Here is a 12774-nt window from a genome sequence, read left to right on the forward strand (position 1 = left end):
GGGAACTTTTCGGATATTAATCTTTTGGCGGTTTTATATATTTGAATACCATCTAGTTTTTGGCTTGTCTTTTTGTTGCATCTTCTTAAACTTCTGTTGTTACAGAATTAACTAATTTTAATGCAGTCAAATCTAACAATATTTTCTCACACGGTTTGTGCTTTCTGGGTCTTATTTAAGAAATTCGTCCCTATTTTGATATCCTAAAGAAACATTTCCTGAAAAATATTTCGGGGCCTGTAATCCACCTGGGATTTATTTTTTGATATGGTTTAAAGTAGAAATCTAAATCTTTTTTCCTATTGAAAAAGTTGCCTCAGCCCCATTTCCTGTAGAGGTCATCCTTTCCCTACTGACTTGTAGTGCCCAATTCTTATAAACCACCTTCCCACGGACCTGGTCTTCGTAACCTTTGCTTATTTTCTTTCCACCGGGGGATCTTTATTCTCTCTTCCTTCCGATCGCAGCTTAAGCGTCAGGCCGCTCCTATCTAGGTTATGTCTACATGTATGTCCGGCTCGGTGACCCCGTGACTCCAGAGAGTCTGGAAAGGCTGAGAGAAGTAGGTGTTTGGCCAGCTGCCGCCAGGCTGTTGCCAGGGCGGCTGTCGGTGAGGCCGCCGAGAGGAGGAGCACCCAGAAACCCGGTGACGGAATCCGGCCCGCGCCCGCGTCGCCAAGGAGTGCGTCACCACGTGTGGTCGAACGGGGGCGGGGCCAGGGCTGAATCACGTGGCTTGGTTGCCTACGCGCTGCTGGGCCGTGGGAAGATGGCGGACGGAAAGGGAGAAGCCGCCGCCGCCGCCGGGGCCGGGGCTGAGGCTCCGGCAGGAGCCGGAGCCGGGGACGGAACCGAGACTGAGTCCATGGCTCGGGGTCATCGCCCTGCATCTCCGGCTCTGGGAGCCCCGGGACTGCGACCGTGTCTGTGGCAGCTGGAGACAGAGCTGAGGGAGCAGGAGGTGTCGGAGGTCTCATCTTTGAACTACTGCCGGAGCTTCTGCCAGGTGAGGGGCTGACTGGCTGGCTGAAGGCGGCGGGGTGGGGAGGCCAGGGGAAGAGGCCTCGGATCGGTTGCCGCAGCCGGGGCTGGACTGAGAGGCGCCACATCCGTGTCTCGCCGCGCCCCCAGGCCGGGAAGGCCCAGCTCGGGAAGCTCGACCGCTGGCCCCCCTTCACCACTGCCCGACTTTGGTCACCGCCAGGGCGGGTTGCGCTGGGCCAGACTGAGAGCCCGGAGGGCGCCGGCGGCTCCCTGGAAGGGCCGTGCCCTGTCGCCGTTGCCTGTCCCCCTGCCGGGTGGTTGGTTGGAGCGCCATTGCCTCCAGAGAGATTGATTGCTCGTTCCTGCTGGGAGATCCTTTTTTGAGTGCAGATCTCCAAACTGGAAAACCTGAGTTTTCCTGAATAATCCGGAGATATGTGTTGGGGCCAGAGACTTCTCTTTGGAGTCAACGTCATCTGGGCCCCTAAAAGGTCTGACAGTTGGCTTTGAAAGGCGTCTTGGGCTTTCTCATTAGTGATTGCGGAGCCCATTGGTTGGTTGTGTTTTTTTTTTTTTTTTTCTTATTTTATTTATTTATTTTTGAGAGGCGGGGTGGGGAGACTTTTAAGCTGTTCTTTCTCTTCTTCTGGATTCCTTTGAGGATTGTGCTATCAGCAGTGAGGCTAGTGAGCTAGTGGTGGCTATTTAGGGTCTTTGAGTGGAAGAGGATTGAGAAAGATGTGGAGTGTGGTGTCTTGGCAGTGGTATGACCATTTCTGTGCTATAGTGGGTCCTAACCTGTGGTTACGTACATATTTATTGGTATGTTTATAGTCTCCATGGTCACTTCCAGATTTTTGTCTATAAATTTAAAGATATGCCATTATTATTTCTACTTCTGCTATATTCTATCGGGTTTCAGGACCAACCCTCTGCTCCTCACCTGGTGTATCTGAGAGAAGGCAAAATAATGGTAGTATGTTGGTACTTGGACTCTTGATGAGTAGTTGAGTGTGCCGAATACATTGCGCTGTTGCAAAGTTGTAATTGGGGGGAACAATTTGCTCTCTTAGTCCAGTGGAAAATAAAAAATTGGCTTGCTTTCTTGCTTTTCTCCTTCCTCTTTGCTGAGCAAGAGACACCTCATCTCTTTGAATGGAATTTTGTCCATGCTCATCTTTTCTATACATTGTATCATTAGCAGTTTTTATGTCTACAACCTGCAGCATTTGTCTGCACTAGGAAGTGTCCTGGTGTAATTCTTCTTTGCTTCTATGCTAGTAATGAGCATTGGTGCTTAATACATTTATTCTGCGAACTTTTACTGACTGCATTGGATGATGCCAGGCACTTCCTCGAGTGCTGAGGAAACGTAAGACAGCACTTACCCTTGATGAGCTTACAGTTGGAAGGAGGTGGTAGACGTAACAGTATTTCCAGAACAGTTTTGGTAATGATGGAAAAGGAGGTGTTGTAGAGACAGTGGTAAGGGGATAGCCATCATGGCACATCCTAATGGAATGGAATGACAATTAACTAGTAAAAACAAATTGAAAGTTTAACTGTGGACCGTACTGTGTACTTAGAAGTAACTGGGAGAGGCCTCTTTAGATAGGGTGGTCCAGGAAGGCCCTAAGGCTGAAAGGTAAAAAATGAGTCTTGGGACTGTTGGGGGAGGGGAAGGGAGCATTTGAATGCCAAAGGTAGAGATGAGAAGGAAAATTGAAGCTTTGGGAGAATGGGAAGCTGATTGGACAGGAGTAGTGGGGAGGACGACAGGAGAAGAAATCTGGGTTTGGGGAAGTCTTCTAAGCTTGTGGTATTGTCTTAGAAAGATAACAAGAATGGATGTAACTACTTAAGTTGAAGCTTGTCAGAGGATACCATGTATATATCTACATATCTATATATTTTGCTTTATGCCTAGTGCTTGCAGCCCTCATCTCATTTTAACTGAATGTTTTAATGTCTTGAGTCTTGGTGACACCTAGAAATGTAAGGGCACAGAGGAATTTAAAAAGCAAAGTACTTCTGTAATTTGTCTTTTCTGTGAAGATTTCCTTTGGCCTGAGGTTTTTCCCCAAACACTTTTTTGGACGAATAAATGTAATAAGATGTTCCTGTAATCATGATGTGTTATAATAGGAAGCACATTGGATTGGGAGCTAGTTGGGTCCCATTTGTGACTCTACCGCTTATTAGTTAATAACCTTGGACACACTGTGCCTATGGAATTTATTTTGTTTCCTGGCCTTTATCTCCTTATAATGCCTTATACAAACAGTAGAAGAGAAAGTTTATATACAACTCTTCACGATATTTGTCAGAATATTTTGGTCACATTTTTTCCCAGTAGTCCAGATAAAATCAACTCATGGTGCCCTTGTTCACCAAATACAGAAAAAAAATTCAACATTTTATGATGAAGGAGGAACAATTTCACCATTCAGATTTGGTTGGATAGCTCTTGGTTTCACATTTGAAAGGCAGAATAAGATTTATTCATCCACTCTTTGTGGTGTGCCTGACATTGCACTAAGTGCTGGATATAGGAACATGCCCTCTAGGAGCACTTAATGTGTAAAGATAGGTAGTAGCATCATAAAGGCCTGATTTGTGCTCTCCGGGATACTTAACTGCCACAAAAGTATTTTCATCAGGTATTTAGTTTAGAAATCTAGAGATTTAGATGTACCAAGCACATCCCTCCTGCAACAGGCTGGGGCCATATTCTCTCCAGCTCTTGCAGTACCTAAAAGAAATGGGTCTATCTTTGGAATTGCACCAAATCAAGAAATAAACCAACATATGAAAGGATAGAGTAGCTTGTCTCATTCTGGGCATGTTTTCAATTTTCAGAAGTTTGTGAAGATGATAAAAATGAAACTTGAAAAGTAATAGTTACTAAGAAAATGATACTTAGATCAACTTGTGTTCAGTGAGCATTTGTATTCAATGACAATGGGATGTGGCTTTTCCCTCTTTTCCCTCAATTTCTTTTCTGAAAACACTGTCTGCCAAACAGTGTGGATGAGATTAACTCCAGAAAATAGTCTTTCTTTGTTTTGTTGAAAAATTGATGGCTATCCTCTCAAGTTTTTGCTATATTTGGGGAATCAAGATTCCTAAAGTTTTACAACTGGTAGTTCTATTTGTAATACAAATTTTGAAAGCTTTTTAAGTAACATTAACAGACTTGAAATTATTGGGTGAATGATTATACTTTGAGAATACCAGGCAAAGTAGTTTTATGAATAAATCTTGTTGATATGAAACTTTTAGGTTCTAGACTAATAGTGACTTTATAGATTTTTAAGTGTTAAAGTAAGTAAGTACTGCATATATTTCAGTTTCTCCTGGATTTGTGATTGAATGCAAAGGGTCTGCTGGCTTCACCATTTAAACTAGCTATGTGACCTTGGGTACGTTATTTTCTTTAACCCTTAGTTTTCTCATTGGTAAATGGAACAATAATAGTACTTACTATTATCTATGTAAACATATTGTTTATGGACTAAATAAGACAATCTAAAAAACAGTGTTCCCGGAATTGTCCTAGTTTTCCAGATTTCTTAGCCTTCGAATAGAAAGTCTTCACCCCCTTACCTCCAGTTTACTTTTCAGCTCTTACCTAGCCAATCCCATCACCATAATCCTACTCTTATTCAGAGGTATTTTACTTGGAGTCCTTGGACCAAAATTTCTCCAAGTGCATTATTTTGGGAAAGCTGACTTTAATTTTCATTTGATGCCTCAAGATCCAAGGTACATATTAGGCTTCGGTAAATATTTACCAATTGATTGATCTCCAAAAGGATACTTTAGCAAGATCTCAGGTCAGGTAGTCTGCCTTTGCCTTTCATTGTGCTGTTCTCTCCTTTTTTCTCTCATTTTCTTTATGGCGAATTTTCCTTGTTCAGGGCCCAGTGCAAACACCGTCTCCTCTGTGAAGCTTTCTCTAATTTCTCTAGACTTCCTCTTAGATGTTTGTCTTCTTTTGATGCTTTGTACATACTTTTAACTCTTGCTTTTCTTGCTGTCACTGGCTTAGTCCAGGTTTCATAAATAATGTCCTGTTGCAACAATCTCTTCACCAAGCTCCCTTGCTTTCTGACTGACTTTATCTACACTCCATTCTGGTATTCTTTCTAAATTGTAAATATAATCTCATTAGTCACTTTGTTCCCTGAAATTCTTCAATGGTTTCTTACCCCAAAGACAAGATAGAATTCAGACTTACCAGCCTCACCTGGCAGACAAAGCCTTTTAGAATTTGGACACTGCCCCCACTCCCCTTCCCCAGCTCCCACCTTTCCAACCTTTTTTCTTTTTTTTTTTAAATACCTTTACTACAGTATCCATCTCTAAGTCTGCCTGATTAACCTAGGGTCCTCCCTTCTCCATCTGCTTATTTATCCTTTAAGACCAGCTCAAACATTAAGTCTTTGAGAAGTGTTTTATGATTGCAGCAGACAGAATGAGGTGATTCTTCGTGTACTCCGGTAGCATCTTGTACATAATTGTGGTACCTGAATAGTTGTTTCCATGTTTGTCTCTTGTATTGGCTAGCAAACCAACAAGAGTAGAGGTCTTAGTCTTTTTTTGTATACTTGGCACCTAGCAGTTAATACAATGCCTGGCACACAAAGCTAATTTGTTGAATGAGTTATATTGTAGAACTTCATGATGTACTGAAGAGGTTAGTACTTCAAAAGAAACACTTGATGTAAAATCTGATGTAAAAAGCAACTTTATCATAAGAAACAGGATAAAGGAACAGGATAGACACTCTTTGCTCATTTCTTGGAGGCGTACTTGTGAACTTAGCCTACATTCATACAATGTACACATTTACATGTGTGGAATGAGGAGTAGTGTTGTTGGAGGGAGAAAATTAGAGGCATTATAGCATTGAAGAAGAGTTAGCAGCCTAATAAGGCAACAGTTTGGAAATGTTGAGATGGGGAGGATCAGTTAATTCCTTGAGATTGGTGACCATGAAAACTCTTGAGATTTACTTCTTATTTTAAAGGATTTTTAATACATTACCTTTCTTTTTGTGCATTCTAAATAGAAACTAGATGACAGGTGGTTATAATGGCATAAACTAGCTTTGTACTGCATATGACCAAAACATAATTATAAATGTGACTATGAAGCAGTGGGAATTTTGGATGCTGTCATTTACTTGGTACCACCCAGTCTCTTTCATACTAGTGATTTTTGTGTCTACCTGTGCTTCATGCTCTTCTGAACAATTTTAATAAAAAATCTAAGTAGAAAGCACCACTTATTTCAAGTCTGCAAAGGCATTGGTCAACTAAAGTGTGCTTTGTTTTCACTTAGTTCTAGACACCTGTCACCTCTCCCAGAGGCCTTCCTTGACTGACTTGTCTAAAACAACACTTCCCCATCATCTTCAACTCCTGAACACTGCTTTATATTTCTCTAAATCACCGACTGCTATCTGATGTCTATGACAAATATGTCTATTTATCTGTCTCTGCACCTGGAATGTAAGCATCAAGAGGGTGTTGACTGTTTTGTTTACCCAGTGCCTAGAATTGTCCCTGGCGCTTAATGGGTACTCAGTCAATATTTGTTGATCTTTTATCTCCTTCCTTCCTTAAATCTCTGACTAGACTTCTTAAGAGTAACAAGTCTTACCTTTCTTTATTAAGAAATAGGGACATGTTTTGGTCAGCCAGTTTATGCTGCTTCCGAACAGGGATCAGGTCTTACTGTTCTTTGTATCCTAATTACTAAAGAGTAGAACTAACTTTTATTTATGGTTTCTTTTTTTTTTTTTTAATGTTTATTTTTGAGAGGGGGAGGGGCAGAGAGAGAAGGAGACAGAGAATCTGAAACAGGCTCCAGGCTCTGAGCTGTCAGCACAGAGCCTGACATGGGGCACGAATTATGGACAGGACATTATGCCCTGAGCTGAAGTCGGAGCTTAACCGACTGAGCCACCCAGGTGCCCCTTATTTATGTTTTCTAAGAATTTCCCATGGTTGCTTGTATTCCACAAATATTTAAAGAGATTTTCAACAGGGTTTGCTTAGCCAGGTTGAAACATTTATTTTGGATATGGTTGATATCATACTGGGAAATTTGAACGTAGATAAGGGATTGAGCAAGATTGTATACAAAAAAATAGATTCCTAAAACTTTTGTTGATCCCTAAAGCCAACATATAAACCATTACATGAAAAATTAGAGGGGTTATTTATTTATCTGTCAATCTTTCTATCTATCTATCAACTAATCAATCATCTTTTATGTGCCAAGCACTCAGGTAGATGGTGTTGTTTTTTATTTTCATTTTACAGATAGAAAACTGAGGCTCAGGGAAATAAACTTTCCCGGGGTCACACAGCGAGTAAGCTGTGACAGAGTCTTCAGATTCCAAAGTCCATGCTCTTTTTCCTAGATCAGCATTTCCTAAACTGTTTTGTTCCATGAGTTATATGTATTAGTAAGTACTTACTGAATTAAGGATTCTGTGTTCATGTAAGTTAGGATAATGTTGGGATAAATATTTTTTTATGTGTCATATATGTTAAGATGCATTGTGAACCTCCTAGAGAGACATTGTTATGCAGCATTTGCCAAACTTAGCAGGTCTGGGACATTTAATATTTTGCTGTGTTCTAAACCTGATATCATCCCCAAATTACATGTTTTTCTTTCATTATAGTAAAGCAAAACACTATGTGGAAGAGTGGATTGCTTTATGTTTCTATATACCACTGAATTTTGATTCCCTACTTTCAGCCTAAAACATGACTGTGAGCTTTTTATGAAAAAAATTTCCCTCCAAGTTTTTGCAGGTTTTGAATTATACTTATTGTCACATATGAAAAGTATTTCAATGTATTATAACTTTTGTAAATTGGAAATGAATACTATTTAGACATATCTTGAGGTCAAGGTTATTCATCTGGGTTTACCTTTATCTCTGCAGCATAGCTAGCTTGGGAACTAATGTATTTGTCTATTTCTTCTCGCTTTTGTGCTATGTCTGAATTTTTTAATTTTTTTTTTTTTTTAAATGCCTTTCTTGTCCTTTTTGGGAGGGATCTATTAGTTCAGCATGCTGACATTTGATTTCATAGTATTTTTACTCCGAAGGAAATAGTCGGAGTGTGTCACATTAGCCAGCACAATAATGCTTTATTAATATAGACACGTGTTAAGAATTATTACTGGGTATATTGGAATGAATGGCCTAGCTTGGGAATTGCATTTTTGTGATACATGGTTATATAAAATAGGTGTATTTTTATTCATAATTTCATTTACTTTAATTTGCTTTTTTAACATATATGCTTAGAATACATAAAGTATCTTAAAATAATAAAACTGAATATATATATGTATATATAGATAGATATATATTTAAAGTTTTGTGACTCCTGCCTAGTATGTGCTCATTCTAAAAGCTTAAGACAAGATGTCTAAGTGCAGAAAGTGAAACCGCCATGTAATCTCACTGTGAATAGCTTGATGTATTGTTCTGATTTTTGGGAAAATATGTATATAGTATACGTGTATATATAAGGATTAAACCTAAAAAAACTATTTGAGTATAGTTGACACACAGTGTTACATTAGTTTCAGATGTACAACATAGTAATTCAGCTTCTCTATATGTTATGCTATGCTTACTCCAAGTGTAGCTACCATCTGTCACCATACAATGCTATTATAGTGTCACTGAGTATATTCCCTTTACTGTGCCTTTTATTCTCATGACTTATTCATTCTATAACTGGAAGTCTGTATCTCCCATCCCCTCACCCTTTTTTTCCTTTGCCCTACCTCCCTTCCCCCTGGCAACCATCTATTTGTTCTTTGTATTTATAGGTCCAGTTCTGCTTTTTGTTTGTTCATTTGTTTTGTTTTTTAGAATCCACATATGAGTGAAATCATAAGTTAGTTTTCTTTCTCAATCTGCCCTATTTTAATTAACATAATACCCTCTAGGTCTGTCCATGTTGCACATAGCAAGGTCTTATCCTTTTTTATGGCTGTGTAGTATTCCATTGTGTGTATGTATATGCATTTGTCTGTTAATGGCCACTTAAGTTGCTTCTATATCTTTTTTTTTTAAATATTTATTTTTGAGAGAGAGACAGAGCATGAACAGGGGAGGGGCAGAGAGAGAGGGAGACACAAAATGTGAAGCAAGCTCTAGGCTCTGAGCTGTCAGCACAGGGCCTGATGTGGGGCTCAGACCCACGAACTGTGAGATCAAGACCTGAGCCCAAGTCGGTTGCTAAATCGACTGAGCTACCCAGGCATCCCTGTGTCTTGGTTATTGTAAATAATGCTGCAGTAAACTTAGGAGTGTCTATCTTTTTGAGTTAATGTTTTTTCCTTAGGTAAATACCCAGAAGTGGAATTATTGGATCAAATGGTATGTCATTTTTTTTAAGATTTTTTTTTTTTTAAGTTTATTTATCTTTGCGGCGGGGGGGGGGGGGGGGTTGAGGGAGAGAGAGGGAATTCCATGAGAGATCATGAGCTGAGCTGAAATCAAGAGTCAGATGCTTAACCAACTGAGCCACCCAGGTGCCCACTGCATCAAATGGTACTTCTAATTTTAGTTTTTGAGGAGCCTCCATACTGTTTTCCACAGCGGCTCTACCAATTTACATTCCCATGGTGTACAAGGGTTCCTTTTTCTCCAGCATTTATTATATCTTGTCTTTTTGGTTCTAGCCAATCTGACAGATGTAAGGTGATATCTCATTGTGGTTTTGATTAGCATTTCCCTGATGATTAGAGATGTTGAGCAATTTTTCATGTGTCTGTTGACCATCTGTAGATTTTCTTTGGAGAAATGTCTGTTCAGGTCCTCTACCCATTTTTTATTTGGATTTGTTTGTTTTTTGGTGTTGAATTGTATAAGTTGTTTATATATTTGAGATATTAACCCCTTATCAGATATGTCATTTGCAAATATCTTCTCCCATTCAGTAGGTTGCCTCTTTGTTTTGTTGACTTATTCCTTCGAAATGCAAAAGGATGTAGTCCCAGGAGTTTACTTTTGCTTTTGTTTCCCTTGCCTTAGGAGATATATCTAGAAAAATGTTGGTGGGGCTGACGTTAGAGAAATTAATGTCTGTATTCTTTTCTAGGATTCTAGGATATTTAGGTCCTTAATCCATTTTGAGTTTATTTTTGTGTATGTTAGAGAGTGGTCCAGTTTCATTCTTTTGCATGTAGTTGTCCAGTTTTCCCAGCACCATTTACTGAAGAGACTGTCTTTTCTCCGTTGCATATTCTTGCCTCCTTTGTTATAGATTAATTGACCATATAAGCGTGCATGTATTTCTGGACTCTTTATATTGTTCCGTTGATCTGTGTGTCTGTATTTATGCCAGTATCATACTGTTTTGATCACTTCAGCTTTGTAGTATATGTTGAAATCTGGAATTATGATACCTCCACCTTTTTCTTTCTCAAGATTGCTTAAATATTGGATTTTTTAATTGTCCAAGAAATGCATGTAAAAAAAATTAGAATAATGTAAAAGAAGAGAGTAAAGGATGAAAACTGTCACATACACCCTAATACTTCAGTACTACATTTTTCTAGGTTAATAGTTTTCTTAGGTTAACAGTTTGGGAATATATACTTAGAGAATTTTTCTATATATGTATATATTTTTAGAAAAATAATGTTGAGCTTATATATTGAAACTTAATATATTGATATTGTAGATAATCTGTCTTGTGGAATACACACGTTTGTTACTTTAAAAAATTGTATAATATTTTACTGTAAACTGCCTTGATTTTAAATATTTTTAAAAATGTTTTTCATGTTTATTTTTAAGAGAGAGAGACAGTGTGAGTAGGGAAGGGTCAGGGAGAGGGAGACACAGAATCTGAAGCAGGCTCCAGGCTCTGAGCCAACAGCACAGAGTCTGACGCGGGGTTCGAATTCTCGGACTGCGAGATCATGACCTGAGCCGAAGTTGGACGCTTAACTGACTGAGCCACTCAGGTGCCCCGAAAACTGCCTTGATTTTAAATTCTGCAGGTAGCAAAACCTTCAACACTCTTAATTGAAAAATTTTTTTTTTTACCTAGAAAAATACATATTGCTACAGAAAGGAAAAAATAAAAGCCCTTTTCTGCCTTCAGTCCCTCCAGTCACTCCCCAAAAGAGTTAAGTCTCTTGTGTATTCTTAAAATCTCAAATACTCTTCTGTGATTTATATTTTAATTTAATGAGAACAATTTTCTATATTGACACACATTGAGCATGTACCATAATTAAACCATTGTGTTCTTTTTTATTGTTATCATAAGTAAGGTTGCAGTGAATATCCTTAAACATCAAACACTAGTTATTTATACCTATAGCATAAATTCTTGGAATTGAAATTACTGTATTAAAGAGAATGTTTATTTTAAATTTTGGTGGATACTAGCCTACAAAAAGTTGAGTAGCATTTGTATGTTTTTCATGTGTATTAGATATTTGAATTTTTTTTTCTGTGAGGTTTGTCTTTACTATTTTTTACATAACTGTATTTTAAAGTATTCCCGGCTAAAAGTCATTAAAATTTGATTGTGTTTAATCATTGAGTATGATCCTGTAATCTTAAGATCCCATGCTGCTTTGAGGTTCTCAAGAATCTGAAGCCATTGGAATGTATGATACAAATTAGTGATTGTTGCTGTGAGAAATTTGTCGGTCTACTCATTTCCAACAGACATTTATTGATGTTTATATATCAATGCTATTAAACTCTAGGAAGACTTAAGTCATAGCTCAATAACTGGAAAGGCCCTAGTGCTTTCCATTAGCTAAATTTTTCTTATATTGTTATTTTTATGTTACCAAACAAGGTGTCACTGAATGTATGTATGACCTTGGGCCAAATCAGTTTGTTTTGGGGACTTCAGATTGCTGCTCAAATCAGATGATCTTTAAGGTTTGATTCTCCTTAGAAATTATATAATTCGTTTGAAAAATGTTTGCTAAGGATTATTTTCTAAGTCATCTCCGACTTTGGTCTTATGTATCCTTATTGAAATAAATGAATAATGTTTTATTTATGCAGTACCTATATGTTATAAGCAACCACAGAAAAACATAAAAGTGGTAAGATTTTTGAAAGTCATTTAAATAAGTGTTAGTATTATGTTTCTGCCCCCAATGGGTTATTACTTCTCTCTGTAGGGTAAATACCTATCCCAGTGGAAACCACTCTACTGATTTGAACTGAAGTTATTTGTTTACATTAGTTATGTTTACTATCCTTATTTGGCTTCTTTCTTCAAAGTGAAATTTTGATTATAGTCTTTAAGGGTCTTGGAAAATGAAAATGTTAAATCTAGAACAAATGATCCCATAAAGTTCTAACAGTAAGTGTGGATACGACATCAAATTTGGGCAGTCTTAATGTTTTACTATCTTATGACATGAAGAACATATCTAATAGAAAGTAGATTTGAAGTTAGGAGATTTCATTCTAACAATCTTGTGACTTTAAACTTTGCCTTGGAGCTCTATTCTTGTCTCTAAAATTGGGGGTAATAGAAAGCTCCCTGATAGGTGGTTGTGAATATCAGGTGGGACAGTATAACACTGCTCTTAGCATAACTTTTGGTAGCAGATAGGTACCTAGTGTATCAATTTCTTTATATCCATTTCATCACGAATAATGTTTTAAAGAAATATTTCGTGTAGAGCAGCTTTCCACCATTTTCCTGTCAATGTACAGCCCATTGGGGAAAAAAAAAAGGTTTCCTAGATGTTTATAGAGCA

General features: G+C 38.2%; 1 protein-coding gene across 1 annotated transcript in view; it reads left to right on the forward strand.

Moving 5' to 3' along the window:
• Nucleotides 1-769: 769 nt before the first annotated feature.
• Nucleotides 770-12774, forward strand: part of RLF (RLF zinc finger) — an 84871-nt gene continuing 72866 nt past the window's right edge. Inside the window, exon 1 of the mRNA XM_042949363.1 lies at nt 770-1006. Within this exon, the coding sequence (XP_042805297.1) occupies nt 770-1006 (237 nt within the window). The remainder of the gene's footprint in view (nt 1007-12774) is intronic.

Source organism: Panthera leo, chromosome C1, assembly GCF_018350215.1.
Source record: "Panthera leo isolate Ple1 chromosome C1, P.leo_Ple1_pat1.1, whole genome shotgun sequence".
Classification (NCBI taxonomy): domain Eukaryota; kingdom Metazoa; phylum Chordata; class Mammalia; order Carnivora; family Felidae; genus Panthera; species Panthera leo.